This window comes from Doryrhamphus excisus, linkage group LG3, assembly GCF_037039965.1.
Source record: "Doryrhamphus excisus strain RoL-2023G ecotype Guam linkage group LG3, RoL_Dexc_Guam_v1.1, whole genome shotgun sequence".
Lineage (NCBI taxonomy): Eukaryota > Metazoa > Chordata > Actinopteri > Syngnathiformes > Syngnathidae > Doryrhamphus > Doryrhamphus excisus.
This window is the reverse complement of record NC_136359.1, coordinates 7,104,352-7,129,370: the sequence shown is the minus strand read 5'-3', so window position 1 is coordinate 7,129,370 and position 25,019 is coordinate 7,104,352. Positions and strand designations below refer to the sequence as shown.

General features: G+C 41.9%; 2 protein-coding genes across 4 annotated transcripts in view; one reads left to right on the top strand and one right to left on the bottom strand.

Moving 5' to 3' along the window:
* Nucleotides 1-19,460, top strand: part of znrf3 (zinc and ring finger 3) — a 61,537-nt gene extending 42,077 nt beyond the window's left edge. Inside the window, exons 2-7 of one of the 3 annotated variants that reach the window (XM_058069798.2) lie at nucleotides 8,643-8,717; nucleotides 9,713-9,844; nucleotides 11,852-11,962; nucleotides 12,984-13,151; nucleotides 14,525-14,627; nucleotides 15,129-19,460. In XM_058069798.2, coding sequence (XP_057925781.2) covers nucleotides 8,643-8,717; nucleotides 9,713-9,844; nucleotides 11,852-11,962; nucleotides 12,984-13,151; nucleotides 14,525-14,627; nucleotides 15,129-16,768 — 2,229 coding nt within the window. In that variant the 3' untranslated portion in view covers nucleotides 16,769-19,460. The remainder of the gene's footprint in view (nucleotides 1-8,642; nucleotides 8,718-9,712; nucleotides 9,845-11,851; nucleotides 11,963-12,983; nucleotides 13,152-14,524; nucleotides 14,628-15,128) is intronic. The other 2 variants (XM_058069797.2, XM_058069796.2) reach the window with 2 other exon arrangements.
* On the bottom strand, nucleotides 19,185-24,390 carry coq5 (coenzyme Q5, methyltransferase). Its single transcript, XM_058069800.2, has 7 exons — nucleotides 24,159-24,390; nucleotides 23,630-23,779; nucleotides 23,313-23,561; nucleotides 23,082-23,188; nucleotides 22,916-23,004; nucleotides 21,744-21,855; nucleotides 19,185-20,654 (listed from the first exon to the last, which is right to left on the bottom strand). The coding sequence occupies exons 1-7, from the start codon at nucleotides 24,358-24,360 to the stop codon at nucleotides 20,553-20,555; spliced, it is 1,011 nt and encodes a 336-aa protein (XP_057925783.2). The 5' UTR covers nucleotides 24,361-24,390; the 3' UTR covers nucleotides 19,185-20,552.
* Between the last annotated feature and the right edge of the window lie 629 nt (nucleotides 24,391-25,019).

Sequence of the window (25,019 nt, the reverse complement as noted above, 5' to 3'; positions counted from 1 at the left end):
TCTCACCGGGATTGAGAAAACAAATGCTTTATATGCTCGCTCGTGCGAAAACAGGTGGCCAGCCTGTCTCCGCAGGAGGGGAGTCATCGCCTCCATCCTCTGTCTCAGGCACCTCAAGGTAACATTTTTCTCACAACCTTCTAGTTCGTTTCTCACAACATTCACAACATTCTATATGGGCATAATATTTATCCCGTTGCCGGGACCAGTGAATATTTAAGTGTGTGAAGTCAAAACAAGTCAAAAAGTGTGCAAAGCAAGTTACATAGCTGTAATAGCTGTAATAGCATAGCTGCAAAAGTACAAAGTTATATAGCTGCGAAGCAAGTTACATTCAAAAGTACAAAACAAGTGGTATAACCATTGGTATATAACCATGTGGTGGGTCAGCACAGGACAACACACCTAAAAATCTCTTCCTTCACTCCACCCTGTGGCCTGAGCTGAAACCACCACTTAATTGATAAACCGTTCAGGTCGATCGTCTTAATTTTCAAACATCCAATTAACATAGGCATCCCCCTGGAGCAACAACACCATGATGTCATGATTCCCGTGTAACATGTGCCCAATAACAAACTGATACATAGAAATACGATCAGGAAACGTAAAATGCAGGGGGTCCGAACGCCTTGGCCACCAGGATGCATGATGACCCGGAGGGTCAGCTTTCACAAACATCTTTGTTATTTCCCTCCCAAACGGCCCCAAATCATCGTATAGTTCTATTTTCATAATTCAAGAAACTGCGTTATAAATGCGTCGCGACAACATAGCTCGGGTGCGTCTAATATACCAAAACATGCAGAAGTTAACCAACGTTAGTAAAGCTAAGCATATGATAAGAACCAATAATGGAGGGACTAAGTGTCGTCGTGCTGTTATCGACATTCCTGTAAATATATCCCACCAGTGATGAGCCGAAGATTGCTCAATTGTCCTGGTGGCATGTACCACCTCATTCCGGGCGATCATGGTGGACACCTGCAACCTGGACACATCTGTCAAATGAGTTTTAACAAGATGCTTAAGTGTCTCCGAACGGTTCAGTGCGCTGCTGAAGCGTGTCAGATCCACCTGCCAAGGCAGCGATAGGGCTTGCCATTGCACAGTAGACAGTCGGTTTGTCCAACTGAAATCTGTCAATCGAAACGATTGATTGTGCCAGGTAAACAGATGCACGTCCCATAAACATCCGGAAAACGGTGTCGTTGGCAACTGGGGATGTGGATTCACTGTTGCTACACAAATAGAGTGGGGCCCTACCTGATATAGCAAGTCCTCAGGCTTCTCCACATTCCAATCACACAGTGCCGTGTCATTCGTAAAACATGGGTCTCGATATATTTGCATTTGTAAGCATACAGTCCCCTTGTCCATTACGTCACAACCTTCCAGATCATAAGTCAGATTAGTCTGTGGACTAAACCAGTCCCCATGCGTTTTCAAGAAATAATAATGGTTTCCCACTATTAATGGCAAAATCCGATATCTGCATATGGTCATGGGTCGGGTTACGTTTACTTCCAACCACATCCCTTGACAGTGTGTTTCATTGCACTGAGTCAGGCTAGGTTTAACTTGTAACCATACGCGGTCCGATATGTTCCATAAGTGTCTCCACGGCTGCACTGCTGAGGAGGTCAATGTTCTCAACAGACGTTCTTGCTGAACTTTAGCACTAAGCATTTGCAAGGTACATTTGGTACTATTCAACGTTGCAACCTTGTGTAAAACTTCTGATGTTGCATCCCACATATCAACGTTCCAACCCAGAAATGTGTCTACTACATGAGCTCCCCCTTTCTGTATTTCTACAGTGGTAGGCATCCATTGTGCCACCCTGCGGAACCCATGAGCTGTCGCCTGACCTGTAGATGATAACATAGATCGTGTCACTTCCCCATCAATGGTGTTGAATATTCCTAACAAAGTTCCTGTTCCCCCTAACAGTGTATCATACCATGCTCGTTTGTTCCTTCGTGGCTTGCAGGTTGGTATCGATGGTAACCTTATCTCCCAATGAATCTCATTATGTGTCGCCTGGTAAGCCATGTGTGTGCATGATGTCACTATTGGCACTAACGTAGGGTGTGTCACCTGCTGATGTGGTGGTACTACCAAGATGACCCAGATTGTTGACCTGCGTCCCGTGATCTCAGTTGAGTTTGAAATCCAGATGTCAGTGTCGCCTGACGTTACCGTCCATTGAGTCCCCTTGGTCGATGAGCATGATACGTCCTCACGAAGTGTGAAGGGATGTTCCGTCAGGAAGGGATTTCCTGTTAATCGACAGAGGCTTACTTCAGCTTCAATGGTAACGTTGCATCCCGTTCTCAGGATCATGGACCACGCATGTGGTCCTGGGTAGGGGTCGCAGTCCATGGTGATGTTTGCAGTCTGGCAGACGGACCACGCAGGGCAGCGGAAGTTATCCTGCGTGCGATTATTGGTGCTGTTCTTCCATCCCACTCGAACCACGCGAGGCAAGCGAGGAGCTCCTTCCACCGGTGTCACCCAAGAGTGGGCGTTCCTTGGGCCGCATGCAGGCAGGACAGCCAGGAGAGTGCCCCAACAACCGACATGGCCATCTCCTGGGTGGGACCCCATGGTACGATGATCCTCGGGCCCCTTCTGCCAGACGTCCCACCAGCAGCCTCAACATCCACACTCCAACGCTCGCCACCAGGCTGTGACTGAAAAACAAAACACATGCTCCTCCCAGTCCAATCATGGATATTTTCGGTCCCTTGAATTTAGCAGGATTGCCTGAAATTATCGTGGGCTCCGCCCTTGTATCAACTAAAGCTCTTACTTCCTGATCTGAGCTTTTCCAATGAATAATCATATTTACATGAGGCCTAGGGTCTTCTTGTGACCAGCGGGGTACAAATTTGGCCGCTGCCTCCGGGGCTTGACCCCCATCCTATTCAAACTTGGCTAAGGAGGGGTAAAGACCACCGCCTTCCGAAAAGGGGTTCTTATTCTGCCTCCCCTTCCGATTCTGTTTTTTGGCCTTACTCTTTTCTTTTCTTTCTTTGCATGCTCGCTTTAATGCAGCTATTTGATGCTTTTCCCGTTCGCCTTCTGATGTAGTTGAGTCTGAATCGGAATCATCAGAGCTTCTAACAGGCACACCAACCTCCTCCTCCCTTGGTGGCGGATTGGCACGCATCCATTTACACAGTGCATCATACAACTGCTGACCTTGAGCATCGGTCACCCTTTCCTCAGCAGGGGGCATCGCTCTTTGTACGCGTCGCCGACGCTGTACAGGTCTAGCTACACGAAGCTCACCATCACCCTCCCCCTGCTCTGGGTCAGGATACAGATCAGGGAAAAACTTCTCCCAATCCTCCTCTCGATCCCAGGCATCGGGATTATCCTCCCCACTTATCACAAAAGCTCGTATTTTCACCTCATCACCCCTGAGATTTTTCCTCTGCTTGCGAGTAACATGCCTCGTGCTAGCAACAGCCTTCTCACACATCCGCTGTAAATTAGCTTTTTTGCACTCCAGCAATGTTATTTTGGTTTGTAACATCTGATTCTCTATTTTTACTCTATCAACTTGTTCTCTTAGTTTCAACGTTTCATGCTCCGGGCTAGTATATTTTTCTGGCTGAATTTTCCATGCCTGCGCGCATGCCCACATGCACTTAACAGCTCCTCCAAGCGGAGCTTTGGGTTTCACCACAACCCTAGGAACACCAGCGGTATTTTCTGTCCATGCTTCCGGACCAGAACTTCCCGCTTGCAACAACTTATCAGCTACCATCTTAACAGCTCCTCCAAGCGGAGCTTTGGGTTTCACCACAACCCTAGGAACACCAGCGATATTTTCTGTCCATGCTTCCGGACCAGAACTCCCCGCTTGCAACAACTTATCAGCTACCGTCTTCCACGGCGCTGCCCCCCACCCCGGAACAACTCTGCTCTCCGCGGCGGGACTATTTTCCTTTTTCCTAAACATTTCTCTCACTGAGTCTCTCCTTTTCAAAAAGTTCCAGGTTCGTGACGCCAAATGTTTTGTGAAATAGGTTGTTACAGGTCCGGAGAGATCGCAGCAGAGAAATGATCACAAACAACGACTGTATGTACATTAATGATATTTAATGGTAAAACACACAGCAGTTCACAACACTTCCCCTCAAGTTATTATGCTAGACACAAGCTGATCACCCCTATGCCCCCACATAACACTCCATCATGAGTTATGCTAGACACAAGCTGATCACCCCTATGCCCCCACACAACACTCCTTCATGAGTTATTATGCTAGACATAAGCTGTCACCCCTATGCCCCCACATAACACTCCAATCAACACAGTTCGAATCCAGAATAGCATACCTTACCGTTGACAGAGGGCGGAGAGCCAAAAACCCCGGTAGAGTAATCTGGAAACCGAAAGCTGGACACTCGTGCACAGTTCACAGCAGACTCTCACCGGGATTGAGAAAACAAATGCTTTATATGCTCGCTCGTGCGAAAACAGGTGGCCAGCCTGTCTCCGCAGGAGGGGAGTCATCGCCTCCATCCTCTGTCTCAGGCACCTCAAGGTAACATTTTTCTCACAACCTTCTAGTTCGTTTCTCACAACATTCACAACATTCTATATGGGCATAATATTTATCCCGTTGCCGGGACCAGTGAATATTTAAGTGTGTGAAGTCAAAACAAGTCAAAAAGTGTGCAAAGCAAGTTACATAGCTGTAATAGCTGTAATAGCATAGCTGCAAAAGTACAAAGTTATATAGCTGCGAAGCAAGTTACATTCAAAAGTACAAAACAAGTGGTATAACCATTGGTATATAACCATGTGGTGGGTCAGCACAGGACAACACACCTAAAAATCTCTTCCTTCAGTCTGGAATGGCATTTTGTCAATGGGGTGCTTGGTGGATTCCGCACATGAAGTTAGGGACAGGAAGTAAGATCTCCCTCTCCCCGTCCCTCGGCGAGTTGGCTCTTCTGCTCTTCTTCTACCCGCTGAAGACCGACACCTCCGGCGAGCCTCCCTGTCTGTCACTCATCAGTTCACGAGAGGAGCGATTGCATGAATGAATACACTTTACTTTGTCTGATTCCTCTGAAAAGGGAGGAGCATGACACACAGACTCGTAGCTATGACCATATGAAAATATAGAGTGGAACCTTGTTCAGCGTTGTTGAGTCGTCAGACTCTAACCAAAGCGGACGCTAACTGAATAAATATTTCCTATAAGAAATCACGTCAGTCAACTTAATGTGTTCCAGAAAGCCAGTAATGTTAACCCAAGGAACACATATGAACATTTAAGGTGATGATTCTTCACGTGAGCGTTCCTAAAGATGCGACACGGCAGTGAGACAAACCACGGACACCACCCTCTTGTTTTGCCATGACTTATTACTTGAATTGTTTCTCACCGAATAATAACACTCCGAATGGAACCACAGAAAGTTTTAAGTGCCAGCATTATGGTAAAGAAGGGAAGAAAGAGTATTTGAATTGAACCAAAAATTCTAAATAAGTCATGGCAAAACAGGAAGGTGGTGTCTGTGCGGTGTCTCCCTGCCACGTGGTATATTTGGGAAGCCTCACGTCAAGAATCAGATAAAAGTAAGCTTTTTTAGCCAGCTTCTTTGTTGGACACTAAAGATGTTTTGGGATTAAAGCACATCAGGCCATGTATTCATAACCCGTATTCTATGCTAACTGGAAAACGAACGCATTTTTTCCTTGAATATTTCATCCCTCTACTACTAAAATGAAACAGTTTTTCCTCATAATCATGTTTTAATATAATTATGACTTTGTTTTATAAAATTAAAATGTTTTCCTCTAAATATTATGGCTTCATTCTTGTAAAAATTACATTTTCTATTCATACTGTAATTATGACTTTATTTTTATAGTATTTTGACTTTATTCTACATTATAACATTTCCTGCAACCTAATTTTCCAAAAGTGATAACTTTATTCATTGTTTTCTTTGTTTTCATAACATTGCAACTTTAAAAGTATTCCTTTAATATTTGTACTTTTTCCCGTTAGATTCCAACTGTTTTTCTGAACATTTTGACCTTATTTTTGCAAAAGGACTTTTCTCATTTTTGCTGTTTGTTTTTTGGGGTTTGTTTGTGTTTTCTTGGGAAGTGGTCAGGGCTCGACGATAACGATGTACCGATGGCCCGGGGCAAGTTAAAACAAAATTCGGGCAAGTAAATCTAATCAGTGATATTCCCGTCGGGCAAGGGCACTTTGGCATGCCATACTGCCAAGAGTTTTTTTTAAAGCGGTTCTTGTTGGGTGTTGGTAAAACACGGACTGCGTAATTCCGGTGGTAATTTGCAAAGCAATCCTTGCAATGGACCAATCAGAATCGTTTATTTAGACCGCGGTCCGTAATCCACAATCCGCGTTTTACCCACACCCGTTGTTCGCGATCAACCAATCAGCGATCGTTTGACTACGAAAACATCTATCATGGCGTCGCTGCCAACATCGTCTAATTCTGAAGGAAACACCAAAAAGTGATGAACCAGTGCCTCCAAAACAAGTATTTTATTAGCGGCAGCAAATCAAATGATGGCACAGGTGAGTGAATCACATTGCTGTGACAATTTGAAGTGGTCACAATGAAACACCACCGATTAGATCCAATACCAAGTGCTGATTTTGCACAAGCTACCAAATCTAGCGCTTCCATTTCTCTGTATTTTTCTCACCTTTGCTTCACAAATTATTGTTTGACCATTGAGCTTTTTTTCTGGATTAAAAACACTTTACTAGTACACAAATGTGTCTATTCAATAATGTTTCATTGTGGTGCACAACTTATAAATATCACTGCTTACTACGACTACGATGTGCAAGGTATTATTTATTTTATTATTTTGAGATTCTCATGTGAAGCCACAAAAAATGACATGATATCATTATGGCAGTCTTTTCATTTTACATGGGGCAAGTTCGGGCAAGTAGTTCTCACCTTAAGGATTCCCTATGGGCAAGTCATTTTGGTTTTTAATGTAGAGCCCTGGTGGTATATATTTAGAAAGTGCCACAGGCCGATTCACGAAACACACTTTGGACACCCCTCATGTACGTAAACTGAGGTATAAATATTTGAGGTTAAGTGAAAAACAGGAGGTTGCACACACATTGAATACACATTGACTAAAGTGGAGAAAGAGCGTGGAATACTTTCTTGGGGTCTGTTGCGTCTAAAAGGCGATCTGAAGTCAACTTCAGCCAGTGACGCATGTTAAATGTGCACAAATGTTCTGTGGAGTGAGCGAGTGCACCATTGTTTTGTACCTGATGGATTATTTTCAGTCTTTCTATCCAAAAAAGAATAACTTTTCTTGTGGGAAGTTTGTGGATGGCACTTGTTTGATACGTTTCTATTTTTAGCCTCTCTTCTTTGCCTAGTGGCAACATTGCAAAGTCCTCCTTCGAACAATTCCCCCCCCCCCAGCCGGTTTGCCTGCGGGGGCATTTTTGTTGTCGTCAGGCAAGTCGCTGCACTGCAGATTCTTGAGGAGGGAGCTTCTTTTTCTAGAAGCGTCTCAGCCAGAGCCATTAATTATTAAATGGGAGAGCCGACTTCAAAGCGGCAGACTAGTGCTGAATTAAGTGTTTGTGTGTCTGTGTGTGTGTGTGTGTGTGTGTGTGTGTGTGGAGGGAAACTGGGTGAGAGGGGAAAAAAACGCTTGTGGAACGCTTTTGAACTTTCAAAGTGCAAGAAGAAGCAGCAGCAGAAGTGCTGTGAGTTTTAGCGTGCAGTCCCACTTTGTCATGTTTGCCTGACTTTGGTGCGTTTGCTCCGTTTGGAACGCTTGTTTTGGTCCAAGTGTACGCCATCATCCCGACAACCGAGTGTCTGGGTCAATCGGGTTGGGTTCACTTGAGATGCCGTGTGAAGGCGATGGATGAAAATATTTTGGGATTTAGAGCATAGACACAACTTATGACTTTTTATTATTAGAGCCTTCAAGACATGAAATAACACCCCTATGGTCACCTTTAGACTCCTGCTGCCCAATGTAGTAGACATAATATAAACTCCAGTATGTGCAGTATTGCCTGGTCCATGTAACATGACTACCACCTGGTTTCCAATGTAGAATATGACGTATCATCACAACGTCTTTGAATGTGTTTTGTTTCTTTTGGCTTTTTCCTTATGGAGTGGCCACAGCGGATCGTGAAAATTCAAAGATTTTTGCGCAAAATATTACTTTTGCTTTAGTCCTGTAAAATTCAGCCCCCCACCACCTCAAATTTAAAAGATCTTGTTTCCCATTTTTTTTTTTTTGTCTTGGAAAAAAAACCTTTTCCCTGAATATTACAGCTGAAATATTATTACTCCAGTTTTAGAAAATGACAGGGTTATGGTTGGGGTCGGGAGTTATTTGCAAAAACATTTTTATAAGTGTCACAAGGTCAGATTTTTCAAAAGTTTCTTAGGGTTAGACGGATAGGGTTAGATGGTTAGTTAGAGGGTTAGGGTTAGACGGTTAGGGTTAGGTGGTTAGTTAGACGGTTAGAGTTAGATGGTTCGGGTTGCAAGGTTTTTTACTTAAAATATTGCCTCCATCCATCTTCTATACTAAGATGTTGAATGAAAACTGTAAAATGTTTTTGTTTGCAGGCCAAGAGAGCCGTGCAGCGAGGAGCCACCGCCGTCATCTTTGACGTGTCAGAAAACCCGGACGCCATCGACCAGGTTGGTACACACTTGTGTCAAATATTAAAAAAACCCTAAACATAAACATTCAAGTCACATCAAAGTCACACCAGGGAAGAGACACATGTTCTATTACATGAAATAAAATACAGTATATACTACAGTATGTGTGTAAAAGCTGTACAGCGTACTATCACAGCCTCCACTTTACACACAAGACCTTTTTATAGAGCTAGCACAATAGAATGCATTATTGCCATTTGTCTTTATTATTATTATTATTATTAGCATTATTACTCTTATTAGCCTGTTGTTCTTTCCACTGCCATAGGTGGTGCTGTTTCTCTTTTTTGGTTGATGTATTACATTAAATTATATGGCAAAAAAAGTTTCTCCAATCAGAAATCAGAAGTTTTTTTTCTACAAATTACCATGGAAGATTTTGACTTTTTCTTGAAATGTGCTCGCTAAAGATTTAACTTTTAGTTATAAAAAAAATCTTGTAAAAAAGAAACTCAAATCCTGTAAAAACAAAAAATAAACAGGACAACATTTTAAAAAATGAGAAAAAACGAGACATTTTTTAATATGAAACCACTTTTTTGAAAGAAAATTAAAAATTACTTTAAAAAAATCATGTAGGGTAAATTTCTTTCTATGAAGCAAAAATCTTTACTAAAATTAAGGTAGTTATGTAGGTACGAAGGTAGGTGGAGGGAGGTAGGTATGTAGATGTAGGTAGATGGGTAGAGGTCGATAGGTAGGTTGTTAGGTAGACGTGTGTAGGTAGGTAGGTAGAGGTAAGTAGGTAGACGTAGGTAAGTAGATAGGAGTGGGTAGGTAGGTAGAGGTAGGTACGTAGGTACGGTAGTAGAGGTAGTGATGTAGGTAGGTGTTGCTTCAGCAACATTTTAAAGTCAGAGCAAATTCCCCCCAGGCCAAAGCACACCCTCCATGTGATAGCGTCCTCCACGTCTACAATGCCCCTACAACGTTGGAAGCATCTTCCTCCGCTGACTACCTTCCTCTTTCAGCTCAACCAGGTGGCGGAGGACCCCCTGAAGCGGCCAGTGGTCTACGTGAAAGGCAACGACGCTGTCAAGTTGATGAACATCGTCAACAAGCAGAAGGTGGCTCGTGCCAGGATACAACACCGACCCCCCCGGGTAAGACAAGACGTCCAGCTTTGACTTCAAGACGTTGAAGGCACTTGCTTGTTCTTTTGAAAGAACAACAATGGAACATGACAAAGTCCTATTCTATTTATTCAAACATATTAGTTTTGCGCAAAAAAATACTCTTACTCGTTTTTTCATTTTCACATTTTTAGATTGACATAAAATCATTTTGAATGTACTTGCTTTTTTGTTTTTTTGAGTAAAAATCCATAATTTTACTTAAAGAAAGTGAAAAAATATTCATCCTAATTTTATGGTTAGTTTTTTTTTTTTAAGTTTTAAAGAATAATATTTATAAGTATATTCGTACAAGGATTTTTTTTAAATTTTCTTCGGATCTTGAAATGTATAGTATTGGTCATGTGACAAGAAAAAAAATTAATATATTTTTGTGTTTTGTTTTTTCAAGAAAAAGTCAATATAGTTTGATTTTAATTTTAGTTTAATTTGTTTTTAATTTTAGTTTAATTTTCAAGTAAAATGTGTACAAGAAAAAAGTTTATTTTTGTGGTAAAGGAGGAATTTTCATCCCAACTTTACAAAACAAAAAATGTATTTCCTTAGTTAAAAATGTAACTCTACAGAAAAAATGTAAATGTTCTTTTTTTCAGAAAGTGTTGATTTTGCAAGATTTTCTTTTTGAAAGCAATTCAGTCACCAAATATGTATATAGTGTGTGTGTGTGTATGTATATATATTTATATACATACATACGTGTATATATATATATATATTTATATTTATATATATATTTATATTTATATACATACATACGTGTATATATATATATACATACATACGTGTATATATATATATATATATATACAACTACTAGTAAAACAGCATGGACGTTCGCAGGCAAGCAGCAGCGAGGAAGTTTCTATATTTAACACCCCCCCCCCCGCAAATTTAACATATTAGTTTTGCGCAAAAAAATACTCTTACAAAATGTTTTTTCATTTTCACATTTTTAGATTGACATAAAATCATTTTGAATGTACTTGCTTTTTTGTTTTTTTGAGTAAAAATCCATAATTTTACTTAAAGTGAAAAAATATTCATCCTAATTTTATGGTTAGTTTTTTTTTTTTATGGTTAGTTTTAAAGAATAATATTTATAAGTATATTCGTACAAGGATTTTTTTTAAATTTTCTTCGGATCTTGAAATGTATAGTATTGGTCATGTGACAAGAAAAAAAATTAATATATTTTCAGAATGGCTTGTGTTTTGTTTTTTCAAGAAAAAGTCAATATAGTTTGATTTTAATTTTAGTTTAATTTGATTTTAATTTTAGTTTAATTTTCAAGTAAAATGTGTACAAGAAAAAAGTTTATTTTTGTGGTAAAGGAGGAATTTTCATCCCAACTTTACAAAACAAAAAATGTATTTCATATATATGCATATATATATATATAGTATATATATATATATGTGAGCTTATATATATATATGTGCATATATATGTGGGCATATATATATATGTGGGCATATATATATATATGTGCATATATATATATATGTGCATATATATATATATATATGTGCATATATATATATATATATATATATATGTGCATATATATATATATATATATGTGCATATATATATATATATATATATATATCTATACGTATATATATATATATATATATATATATATATGCACATATATATATGTGCATATAGCATATTAGCATATTACTATTAGCAAAGACTGACACCGTAGGTCAACTCGAAAAATGCTTGAACTTTTCTAGCGCCTCCTGTGCTCGTGTTGGGGTACATAAATGCTAATAACAAATCAGGGGCAGCGCCTCCTGTGGTCGTGTCGTGTATATACAGTACATGCAAATAATAAAGTGGGAGTGGCACCTCCTGTGGTCGTGTATGGTACATACATGCTAACGATGATGATAACATACACGATAACATGATAATGTTGTCTATGAAGACGTTGGTTTGAGAGCCGCATGCTGTTGTTTTTCTCCACAGCAGCCCACAGAGTATTTCGACATGGGCATCTTCTTGGCCTTCTTTGTGGTGGTGTCGTTGGTCTGCCTCATTCTGCTCATCAAGATCAAGCTGAAGCAGAGGAGGAGTCAGGTTTGTGTCTCCCAGCGCACACAGCAGTATTTGGGCGGAACCGCAAAACACTTTATTTGTCACGCCCAGAAAACACACACACACGCACACACACAGCATGACATGGCAGGTTAGGTCATATCTTGAGGGAGAAAAAATGAAATATTATGAGGGGAAAAAAGTTGTATTTTGGTCAGATATTTTGGGGGAAAATAATACAATTTGTTTTCAGAAAAAAACTGTATTTTTTTTTCCAGAAAAAAACATTTTTCCTAGTAAAATGTATTTCTTCTGAAAAAACTTTTCTTCAAGACTTATTGGTATTTTTTGGAAGAAAAAACAAAAAAGACGAAAACTGAAATATTCTGACAAAAAATATTTTTTCTAATAATTTTCTGAAGAAAAAAAAAATATTTCACCAGAATTTTTTTCCCCCAAGAAAAATTTAACTCAATTTTTTTCTTCTTCAAGGATGTATTTATTTATTATTTATTTATTTTAAAGAAAGTCATGTTTTGAGGGAGAAAACAAATATTCAGAGAAAAAAGTTAACTTTTTTCAAATATTTTTGAGGAAAAGAATGTAAGTTTTTTTCATCCCAATGGAAGGATTTTTGAAAGGAAAAAATATTCTGAGAAAAAAAACAACCTTTTAAAAAAACATTTTGGAGAAATAAATGAAAATTCTACCAGAATAAAGTTTTTTTGTTTTTCAAGAAGACAGTCACCATAAACGTAATCATGTTTTTCTTCAACAAATTAATTTTGAAATTATTTTTTTAAATAAAGAGGTGTGTGTATTAACATTATTAACTGTGTGTGTGAGTGTGTGTGTGTGTGCGGGTGAGAATGAAACTTCTTAGTTGTTAATAAGCAGCTGGTTAAAAAAAATAAAATAAAAATTAAAAAAATAATAAGCAGCTGGTTTGTCACCCTTTTGTATGTTTTACTGTCCTCCCAAAAGGAGTAATGACTGACCGAGTGAGACAGTAAATGTTTTTTTCTTCTTCTTCCTTTTCTCCGTGATGGCGTTGTCTTCCCAGAGCTCCATGAACAGGATGGCGGTGCAAGCGCTGGAGAAGATGGAGACGCACAAGTTCAAGGCCAAAGGGAAAGGCCAACGTGAGAGCGGCTGCGTGCCGACTGACTCGCTGAGCGGCAGCTCCACGTCCGACTGCGCCATCTGTCTGGAAAAGTACATAGACGGCGAGGTACGCAAAATACTTCCTTTTTACACAAAACCTCCAAACATTCAGGAAAGAATCAAAGAAAAATACATTCCAAGCACTTGTGCCCTAAAAATGAATTGTTTTGTTTTTGCTGACTTTTTAATGGCGAGATGAGAGCAAAGTTGGCTTTTCTTTATTTTTATTTCATCCATTTTATGAGGAAAAATGTAGCATCGTTCTCAGAAAAGTGTTTTTCTTCTAGAAATCTCAATTCCCCAGAATAAAGTTGTTTTTTTAAATAATTGAATTGAAAGCAAAAAGTCACAATGTAACAAGACAAACAATCACATCATGAAAAATTATTTTTGACAAAATATTTTTCCTAAAAAGTCTTAATTTTACCAGTGTAAAGTTGCATCTATTTAAGTCTTTTCCCCCAAAAAACATGAATCGGGATTTTTTGTGTGTGTGAGAAAAAACGGCTTTTTAATGGTGAGATGAGAATAATGTTTATTTTATTATTTTATATTAAAATACTATGGAGAAAAATAAGCATTTTTATGAGAATGAGTTTACTTATTTTCAATAAGCCCCCCCCAAAAAAAACAGTCAAATGCCTTGAAAAATAAAGTGTGACTCTTTCATGGTGAGAGAGGATTAAAGTTGAGTTTTATTAATGATGAATGAAATATTACAGACAAAAAGTAGTAGTTTTAGGAGAAAATCGTACATCAGCCGCATAAAGTTGCATTTTTATTTTTTCAAAAAAACTCATAAAAAGGAAAATAACTGCAAAAAAATGAATTAAGTTGTTCTTTTGTTCGAAAAGCACCATCTTTTTCATGTTAAAATGTGAATAAAGTCATAATATGATGGAAAATAATTATATATGTTTTTTGTCAGATAAAATGTTCCATTAACAGGAAAGAGGGAAAAGTTGTATTTCTTGTAAGGAAAAAAACTTATTTAAAAAAAAAAAAAATTTTAAAAGTAAGAAAAATGTTGTGTTGTGGGACTGGCCTGGCGTTAAAGTGTTTACAGGCCGACCGGCGTGGAAGATTGTGTGGCGGCGAAGCACCAACAATGGAATGGAAGTTCCCCTTGGCAGGCTTCACTTGTGTTGTTTGGGTGTCGGAGCGCGGCACACCTGACCAGATAACGCTGCCTGTCTGGGACGTCGTCACGGTCTTCCTCTTTTCCCGGCAGGGCCAAAGCGGCTTATTGTCATCTCCCGCTTACGGCTCGCCCTCATTAACAGGACTCTTCTTCAAGTCAGAAGGTCAAAACACAACAAAGCGCTGCTGCGGACAGGAAGTGGCCGCGCTTTCAAGCAAAGAAAGGATTTGCTGCCACCTTGTGGCCAAGAGGTGGAAAGGGAGCAAAGGAAGACTGATGGTCTGTTTGTGTTCCTGCAGGAGTTGAGGGTCATCCCCTGTGCTCACAGGTTCCATAAGAAATGCGTGGACCCCTGGCTGCTCCAGCATCACACCTGCCCCCACTGCAGGCACAACATCATCGGTACGCCGCCTCTTCAAAGATATAGTACATATCTTACAAGACAAAAGTAGGAAAAGTTAGAGAAGGAAAATCTTTTATTTTGTTATCAAGGGGTAAAAAAAAGTTTGAGGATTTTTTTTTTTTTTTTTTAGAAAAAGTACAAAAACAGCCAAGGTATTTGTCAACAAACTAGGCTGGTGTAAGAGGAATAAAGCTTTCTTCTGTTTCTGAGAAAAGGAGCTGTGAAATGAAGCGTAGGAAAGTTATCATAATTACGCTAATAATAAAGTTGCCTTTTGTTATCAAAAACATTTTTGGAGGAAAAAATGCTAAATAAGACAAATCTCACAAACACTATTTAAAAACTAAGATAATAAGATATTAAGATAAACAAGCCGTTGTTGGAGAATAATTTGATGGATAATAAATGAATAGAGAGACTTTTTGACCACGAAAAGACAATAAAAAAAGGCTGCGAATGAAAGACAACTGAAAGCGATGTGCTGCTGTTCCTTCTCACAGAGCAAAAGAAGGGAAATCCTGGACCCTCATGCATGGACCCGGGTAACCCAGTCCATGGGCGCCAGCAAAGGGTGGTCCTGCCCGTCCACTATCCCGGAAGAGTCCACCGTGCTGGCCAGGTGACCGCCTACCCGACAAGAACCAGCATGGACCCCCACGGCAACACCGTCACAGTCCTCACGGTGGACCAGCACCCGGATCCTCAGGGTCTGTACCCGCCCCCATCGACATCTTCCTTCCTGCGGAGCTACCACCCCGCCCTCCACGTAGACCACACCCTCAACCCCCACCACTGCGGACTAGAGCACCGGGGACCCCCCGCCTACCAAGCACAGCCGCACCACGCCGCCTTCAAGCGGGCCAAGTTTCACGGCCGCAACTTCTCGCGAGCGGCGTGCTTCTCGCAGTACGAGACAATGTACCAGCACTACTACTTTCAGGGCTTGACTTTCCCCCAGCAGCCCGAGGGTGGCCCAGGACCCGCAGGTCCGGGCGGGGCTCCCAAAGCCCACCACAGCAGGGCCTTCCAGCAGGGCCTGTTGTACCCCACCGTGGTGCACATGGCGCCGGCCTCCTCCTCGAGGATGGGGGACAGCGGCAGCATGTCCGGCCTGAGCTGCTACCACGGCCATCGCTCGGTGTGCAGCGGCTACCTCGGCGACTGCCCGGGCAGCGACAGCAGCAGCAGCAGCTCAGGCCGGTGCCACGGTTCCTCCAGTGACTCCATGCTGGACTGCACCGAGGTCAGCAACCAGGGAGTTTACGGCAGCTGCTCCACCTTCCGCAGCTCCCTGAGCAGTGACTACGATCCTTACGTCTACCGGAGTAAGAGCCCTTGTCGGGGCTCCACAGCGGAGGTGCCGGCTTCAGCTTGCCCCCCAGTTCCTCCTGAGGAATCATCACCGTCCCCCGGACTCTTGGGACACGACTGTCTCCAGCTTCCTGCCGGGGCATCAGCATACAACACGGGGGACCACCTCTCCAACTGCAGCAGTCAATCATCACTGGAACCCAGGGAGAACTGCAGCACGTGTGCTACCTCAGGCGCCGCTTCGGAAGCTCCTGGGACAGACCGCCTGGCGAAGGTGGCCCACGAGGAAGCGGGGGAGCCAGGCGCTGTGGCCTGTAGCTGCTGCTTCGAGGTGCTTCCTCAGAACACGGACTCGGACCAAGCGGGACGGTGTTGCAGGGGGGTTGACTTTAAGAGCTCCGCCACCAAGAACTACTTTCCTTCTGAGCACTCTTGCCCCCCCCCAGAACCCATAAGCTACGACGGATTACCTTGCTGTTTTTACAAGGAGATGAAGGTCCACAGGACCACGACGGGTCGCTACGCGGAAGACTATGCCGTGAACGTGCAGTATGCAGACTCTGAGGCCTGCTCGGGTCAGGCCTGCTGTGAACTCAACCAGAGAATACCCATAATTCCCGAGGACATGGATTGTGAAATGGGTGAGGAGACGCATCGCATCAGTTTGTTGCATGGCGGCGTCACGCTGGAGACGGAGGCGCAAAGAGAAACCAGAGAGGACTACTTCACCTCAGGACACTTCAGAAGACAGACGGAGGAGACCCGGGCTTTGTTTCAACCTCAACTCTCGCCATTTGGCACAAGTACCGAGGGAGGGGTGGGCGTGTAAGAGTTAGCATTTTTGGTACCACATCACCTCCAAGTCCGAGTCCATGGTGCCGTGCCACCTCGGGGTCTTGTGCACGAGTGCAGGTAGGATGGAAAGCGAGATGGACAGGTGGATTGCTGTCACCTCAGTGATGCAGACTCTGCATCGGTTGTGGTGAAGAGAGAGCTGAGCCGAAAGGCAAAGCGCTCGATTTACCTGTCGATCTCCAATCCTACCCTCGTCTACAGTCATGAGCTTTGGGTAGAGACCAAAAGGACAAGATGGAGGGTACAAGCGGACGAAATTAGTTTTCTCCGTAGGGTGGCTGGTTCCTTTGAGATGAGCTGTGAGGCAAGGTCATGCAGGAGAAACTCAGAGTAAGAAGCGCTGCTGAGGTGGGTGGGGCCTGGATGCCTCCCCGGGGAGGTGTTCAGGGCACGTCTGACCAGTAGGAGGCCTTAGGAAAGACCCAGGACAGGGCGAGACCATGTCTCTCAGCTGGCCTGGGAGCGCCTCAGGATCTTCCGGGGGGGTGTCAAAGTGGCCTTGGAAAAGCAGTAGAAGATGTATAGATGGATGGAAGGTACCACAGCAGTCAGTCATTCAAACCTTGAGTTGCCTTGCTCTGTTGAATGTCAGCACGTCGGAATGTGCCATCACTCACCTTCATTCTGGCGGCCCCAACAAGCCGCTCTTTAAATCAAGAACCAGCAGGCTTGACTTTTCTTATTGACGTTGTCATGGACACCAACACTCGATGCCTATCAAGCCGGGCGTAGTTTGTATGGTCATAGCGAAACCAAAAGTATCATATCACAGCAGGGAGCCTGTCTGAGACACGTTGGCTCTGGCGGGGATGGAGGGCGAAGAAATGCCACCAAGCGGTACGGTTTGCTTGGCTTAACTTTGGTACAGTCAGGGGATGGGCGCTGACATCTTTTCATCAAATGTAATCAATATCGGTTCGATACGCGCGGTTAGAACTGCTACCTGGAGGTACCACGTTCCAGTTGGGGTTTTTAACGCTTGCAGCGGGACGCAGTTGTACACGTTAGCCTAGTCACTCACGGGAATGATTGGACTTTACTTTAAGATGGAGGTAAGTGATGGAGGGCCTCCTCTCCAAAAGTGGAGCACACAAGGGAGGGAGATGATCTTTTATTAGAATTAGCTGCTAGCCAACTGTACGACTGTGCTACGGTGTTAGCTGCTAGCCAACTGTACGGCAGTGCTCCGGCACTTCTTCTGCAAATCAATAGGTGACAACCAAGATCATTCCAAACAATAACAATATTCCAGCATACCGTAATGAACCGTACTGCTTGTTGGCTCCCCTGACACCCCCGCTCTTGCAGCACAGTGGAATACTCTGTTGGCGTCATTAATCCGTTCCAGAAGGTCAGATTCAAACTGAAACGGGCGCTAACTGAGTCCATTTTTCCCAGAAGAAATCATGAAAATCCAATTGAACCGCTCCAGACAGCCAACAAATTAACACAAAACACGTTTTCATGGTTTTACCCGCAGTAAATAAATGGAAAGGCATATACTAAATGCCACATAAATACACATCGTGAGGAATGGATGGGCTTTTAGCAGACGTGACTCTGGGTGGAACCGAAGAAAGGAAGGTCGTCTTTGAGAACAGTCATGTCTTCAGTGACGACAAAAGTAACATTAAATGTTGATTTATCCCTTTCCTTCCTCATTTTATGCATTTAGAATCGTTTCACGCATGTCCACTTTGCGTTTCTGGTTGCCATTTTGTTGCCTACCCGTGCGATTCGTGCCCGAGCAAGGGAAGCGGCTAAGCTGCTCGTAGTGACGCCTACTGCACAAGAATCCCTGCATTAGAAAGTCTGTTTCCACTGATGGCCTCCATGCTAATGAAAAGACTGTGGTGGTCCTAGCATTTAGCAAAAACTAACAAAAAGGCCAAAAGGAAAAGTAGCTGATGACTCAAAAGGGTTCCTTTTTGTACTGTGACTTTTGATTTCTTTTTAAACAATGCAGTTGCAGCATAGCACAGCTTAAATCACAATGTGCCATGTCTCTCAGACACACACACACACACTCAAATGCTTGTGTTTGTCCTGCAGACTGTCCTTCTACTGTTTCTATGAAATATACACACATTGTCTACGTAGCGGACGACCTTCTTCCCAAATAATTTATAGCCTGTCATCAGCTAATCTTGCCTTTTGCATAGAAATGTGTACCACAACGTTGGTTTTTTTTTGTGGGGGGGGGTGTACTTGAGTCACTATTTAATTTTTTGGTTTGTTTGTAGCACTTAAGAAGATGAAAATGTGTACAAAAAATATAATTATTGTCTGTCACGACCATTGCAGATGTTTTTGTTTTTTCCAAGAAAGGCTTAGAGATCAATCTGTGTATATTTCTGTACCTGCATAGCAACACATTTCATACATGGAAATATGTTCTCGGAATATTTATTGACTAATATATTTATCTTGAAGCCATGTCTTATGTTCAGAGTTTATCGACGAGCGAGCAGAATCACTTACATGAGACGTTGTACATACGTGGTAATTGCACACGAGACGATTCAATCTTCTGACCAAAAAACAAAAAAACATTTGAGAAACTTTAGTACTATACAGTTTTTGTAATGAAAGTGTACAAAGATGTGTAAAATATACAGTTTTATTCAAGTACTCCTGTTGTGTGTCATTACTAGCGGGTTGGCGGTGTTACTCCATCATGGCGGCAGGGACGTCCCCGTCAGGCCGCCCATTCTGATAGCGACCCCCTGGGAGTGAGATCCGCCGTACGACGAGCCACATTGAGAAACAAAAAGTCTGCGATTTCGAGAATAAGGTTGGAAATTGTGGGGAATGAGGTGGTAATATTAGTCCAGCTTCACTGCAGCTTTTATTTACAATGTGGCAGCAAAACAGCATTTAGCGTTTAGACTAGCATGGCTAGCCCTTCTCGCTTCCTCCCTCCACATGCCCAAGGTCAAAGGTCACATCCCCCCCTTCATAGCTGACTCAGGCGGTGCCTGGAACACAAATTTACCAACCTTTTCCCCGTAAACGTACGACATAATGAGTTTTTTCTCTGCTATGTTTACGATGGACGTTATTCTCGTGAATTTACCACCTTATTCTCGTTCTTGTAACATAACTTTATTCTATGATTATCTTTTCACAAGGATGGAATTATTTATGATGAGTTGTACTAGCGAGGGTCTCTGTTAGACAATTTCAAGCATCCGTGGCTAATTATTATTACAAAATAAGGATGGCTTTTATCAACATGCTGATGGGTGTTTTTTATGGAAATCGGAAGCGAGCATCCCAAGTTTTCAGTCGTGTTCGTTAGAAAAAGGAAATATTGTCTATATCAAGGAAGCGTTAGGAACTCGATGTGAGCTGAAGCGTGGAGCTGCTGTCTTCTCGGTGGCGTCTCCAGCAGATATCTGCAGCTGTGACGGCACAAGCTTGACAAAGTCGTCCGAAAACAGCATGCACCCCACGGCGGCACAGCAAGCCAGCAGCACAGACATCGGGTAAGTTCACATTTTTTGCCCGCGTACAGACCCGTGACCCACTTTTGGAACCGGACCCCCCAGTTGACAATCCCTGATTTAGGCAGGTTTTCCTTTACTCCAACAGACGTTATGATTCCAACCGCGGAAAACAGTGACATCTCACCAGCTTGGTGGTGTGGGGGCAGAGAGGTACGGTCCAGGCGGCAGAAGGGGACGAGCGGAGGACTCATGCATCCAAAGAGGCCGCCGATGCGGCGCCTCGGTCCCTGGGTCCCCCGGTCGGTGGCGTCACAGCTTGAAACCAGAGTGAAGGGAGACCACTCCTCCGGTCAGGTTGTCGTAGCGCACACAGTCGAAGCCCGCCTCCTCTATCATGTGTGTAAACTCCTCCTGCGGGGGGGATTAAAAGGTCATCGCAAATTCTTACATGTGAATAACAAACTTGATATTTTTTTTACATTTTTGCTGTTTTTTTTTATATATTTCAACTCGTAATTTTCATACACTCATGACTTTATTCCAAAAATTACAACTTATTTTATTTTGGTTCTTGTATTACAACCCTTAAAACTTTTTCGTGTAATACTTATTTTATATATATATATATATATATATAAAATTGTTTTTTTTTACATCTTTATGCAACTAAAATGATTTTACTAATAAAATTGCAACTCCTTTCTCTTCCAATGTTAACTTTATTCTCATTAAATTACAGCTATTGTTTTTTGTTTCTGCTGCTCTTATTATTTTACATTTCCAACTATTTCAAGTTTCTTTTTGTAATTGTGACCCTCCCGCACCCCCATTTCCCCAAATGACAACTTTAGTCATTGTTTTGCTTGTTTATCATATTATTGCAACCTTAAAATGTTTTTTTCTCAAATATTTCAACTCTGTGAATAAAATAACATTATTTTTCATCACAATATTACGACTTCATTCACGAAAAATTTAATTTTTTTCTCTTTTTTTGGGTATATTGTGACTTCATTCTCATGTGAACTGAAACCTAATTTTCCCCAAATGACATTGCCATTATTTGCTTTGTTTCTGATAACACTAGAGATTGATAAAGATGTTTTCAATTTAATATCAATTAAAGTATAAAACATCATTCTCCTTCCTCACAATGGTGGAGGCCCCTGACCACCAGGCCATGGCCGGTGGACCGGTGAACTTTTAGGAGAAACGATCAAAAATAAATCAAACACTTGAAAATATAAATAAGTAAAATATAAATAAGTACATGAAATTTGATGTAAAGTACCCTCATGCTAGCTAGCACATCCAACAGTGATGTGGTGATCTTCTCTCTAAAAAAACAAAGTCCAGGCTGGTGTATGGTGGCTCTGGATTCAGTGCTTTTCACGTCTTGAGATGAGAAATAATGTCCTATGTAGTTTGGCTTCTTGGCCGCTTGAGGGCAGCAGAGAAGTCCTGACCAGTGTTTTGCCTCCAAGGTGAATGTCTTCTCACCTGAGCAGGAAACTTGCGGATGCTTTCCACTAAATATTGGTAGGACTTCCAGTCTCCAGCAATCACTTCTCCCAAAACAGGGATGACCTGGAAGCTGTACGCATCATAAAGCCTACAAAAAACACACAGAATACTGCAGTTATCACTCCTACCAAACCTTAGCACCAACATTAACCTTAAACGCTAACGCTAACTGGAAGCCCAGCCTTCACCCAGGGTACATAGACTACTTGGATATTTTGTGAAGCAACACATGGAGCTACGCTAGCAAGTTATATACAGCTGGGTCATATCAGTGACAAATAATATCAACTTCACACATTCTAACTTTTCCTGCATGCAGCCAAAATATGACAACTTTGATGCTTTGTTTTCTCGTAATATTCATTTTCATATTTCAACTTTGTGACAAACATTATTTTGTGTCTTAATATTACAATATCTTGGAAAAATAAGATCATTTTTTAACATGACAGCTATTTTTTATTATTCTTTTCTATCTATTCCAACTTTCTTGTAAATAAATTTCTCCTGGTATTTCTGACTATATTCACATAATATTTTAACTTCATTCCCATAATTTTACAACTTTTCCCCTCAACCAAAATGTCCAAAAATGAGAACTTTGCCTTTTTTGTTTGTTTCTCATCACTGTGCGACTTCAAATAAATGAAAAAATAATGAAATATGACAATAAACTACTAAACATTTACGAGTAGAAAGTCTTTAAAAAGACATTCTATTAAATTGACAACTTTTTTTTCTTGTTCATTTACTGAGGAAATTTGGAAAGACTGACTTTCATTCTCGTTCATTTAAGAAAAATTTACAGAGAAAAGTTGCAAACCTATGATGATGACAAATGTGTACATTTACAAAGAAAAAAGGTATACATTTACGGAAAACGAGAATAAAGTCGTACATTTACGAGAATGTTATATTTTTAAGCATTATGGTTAGGATTTTTTTTCTTCAAATGTCGCATCATCACAGTCGTAATTTCGGACTCACAGAAATAAAAGTGTTGCATGGACACAAACAGCAGATGGCGCCACGCGACCCCAGCCAGTGCACGTGAACTACGCGTGCACAAATTCATGGTACCATTCAAGTTAGTTCAGGTATTACTGTGGTATTACTTCACTGGAGGATGATTTGGAACGTTGACTCACCTTGCCAGCACGGGATTGGTCACTTTGCTGAACTCCAGGCACATGAAGCGGCCCCCGGGCTTCAGGACCCGCAGCGCCTCCTGCAGGGCCTAAACAGACACGCGTCCGCCACCATGGCCATGCATTAGTTGTCTCTGGTTACCATGGTGACGCCAAAGCCTCTCACCTGCTCCACGTGGGTGACGTTACGAATGCCAAAGGCGATGGTGTAAACGTCAAATTGGTTGTCGGCAAAAGGCAGCTCCTCTGCGTCCCCCACCACCCACGACAGACCTCACACACACACACACACACACACACACACTATGGTTTGTGTATGGCAGACAGATTCAACCCAATGTGGTCCATGGATGGCTACTTTCATTCCCCCCTCCCCCCTCTGTCGTTTTGTACTCACCATCCCCGACTACCATGTTGTCAGCCTTCTCCTTGCCCACTTTCAGCATCTCCTTGTTGATGTCACAGACCACCGCCCTGCCGTCCTGGGACCCTCCCCCTGCTGCGTCCCCCCACTCCCTATTGTCCTTATCGGAGTAGTCATCCGAGATGTCCCGCCATGACGGCGTCTGCATGGAGCGCGCCACACGCCTCTTCTGACGTTCCTTCTGAGAGCGGATGTAGTCCAGGAAACGAAAGGCGATGTCACCTACGTGGCACAAGAGGACACATCATTAGGTACACGTTGATGACGATACGCTCAGGTAAGGCGGGCACCTGTTCCGCCGGCCACATCCAGCAGACGTGTCCCGGGTTGGGGGTGCATGGCGTGCAGCAGCGCGTCTTTCCACAGGCGATGAATCCCCAGGCTCATGGCGTCATTCATGATGTCGTACTTCTGGGCCACATTCTCAAACACCTGATACACTGAACACAACATCCAAAATACATAATTCCTTATCACGATAACGCCGTCATGTACACATGTCTTATTCGACCGATTCTTTATAATTCGGCATTAGTTTGCAGGCTTCAACGTGTGAAATCAGCTCCAAACCCAATCCTTTCTACAGCTAAGAACTTTTGTTTTGTTTCTTTCGGCTTTTTCCTGATTACGGAGTCGCCACAGCGGAATAATTTGTGTTATTGTGTTTATTATTAATAAATAATAATTTATGGGTGGCTGCAAACGACCGAAGAGGCAACCATTCATTCATTTTCTACCGCTTTTCCTCACGAGGGTCGCGGGGGGTGCTGGAGCCTATCCCAGCCATGAGAGGTTTAAATGTAGCTCGCCGACACCCACCTCTCGTCGCCTTCTCAGCTTCCGGGACACTCTCAAAACCGAAATGAGTGTTTTTCTCTCCGGTTTCATGGCTGAAACGACGACAGGACGGCGGCGTCCAACGTCGACCCGACGGGAGGGACACAGCGGCAGCAGGAACGGAGACACCCGCGTAAGTCCGACGGACAACTCTCCGAAATAGCGTTCTCACGGAGGCCGCCATCTTGACCAACGTTCCGCAAGTCCGCGACGCCGTGACGTCACCAACAAGCGACAATGCAGTCTCAATTGTAAAACTACTTCAAGAATATTTTGTTCAGAATAAACACACAACTGGCAGGAATAACATAAGACTTTTTGGCCATCAATGACGTGATTATGTCATATCAATGCTGATTTTGACATTCGTTGGGGTTAAATGTTTCTCTTTTTTATTCAATAAATAGTCCATCTGTAGTTTGTCTCTGTACGGTTGTACACATTGTACAGAAACAAATGATCATCAAATAGCTTTCAGTATTATTCAGTGGTGAGAAAGTTGATTTTTCAGAGAAGTATAAATAGTATAAAAACTACGAGAAGTGGAGCTAAACCATGTTAAAATAAATAATAATAATAATAATAATAATAATAATAATAATAATAATAATAATAATAATAATAATAATAATAATAATAATAATAATAATAATAATAATAATAATAAATAAAACAATCGATAAAATAATTGGATGGATTATACTGATGATAATAATAATAATTGCGATCATTATTATTATTAAATAATAATGATAGTTATGTATGATCATATACAGCATATGATACACATCTATTAAATTCTTTAAATAGTAATCCAAAATGTAAATATAATATGCATAAATA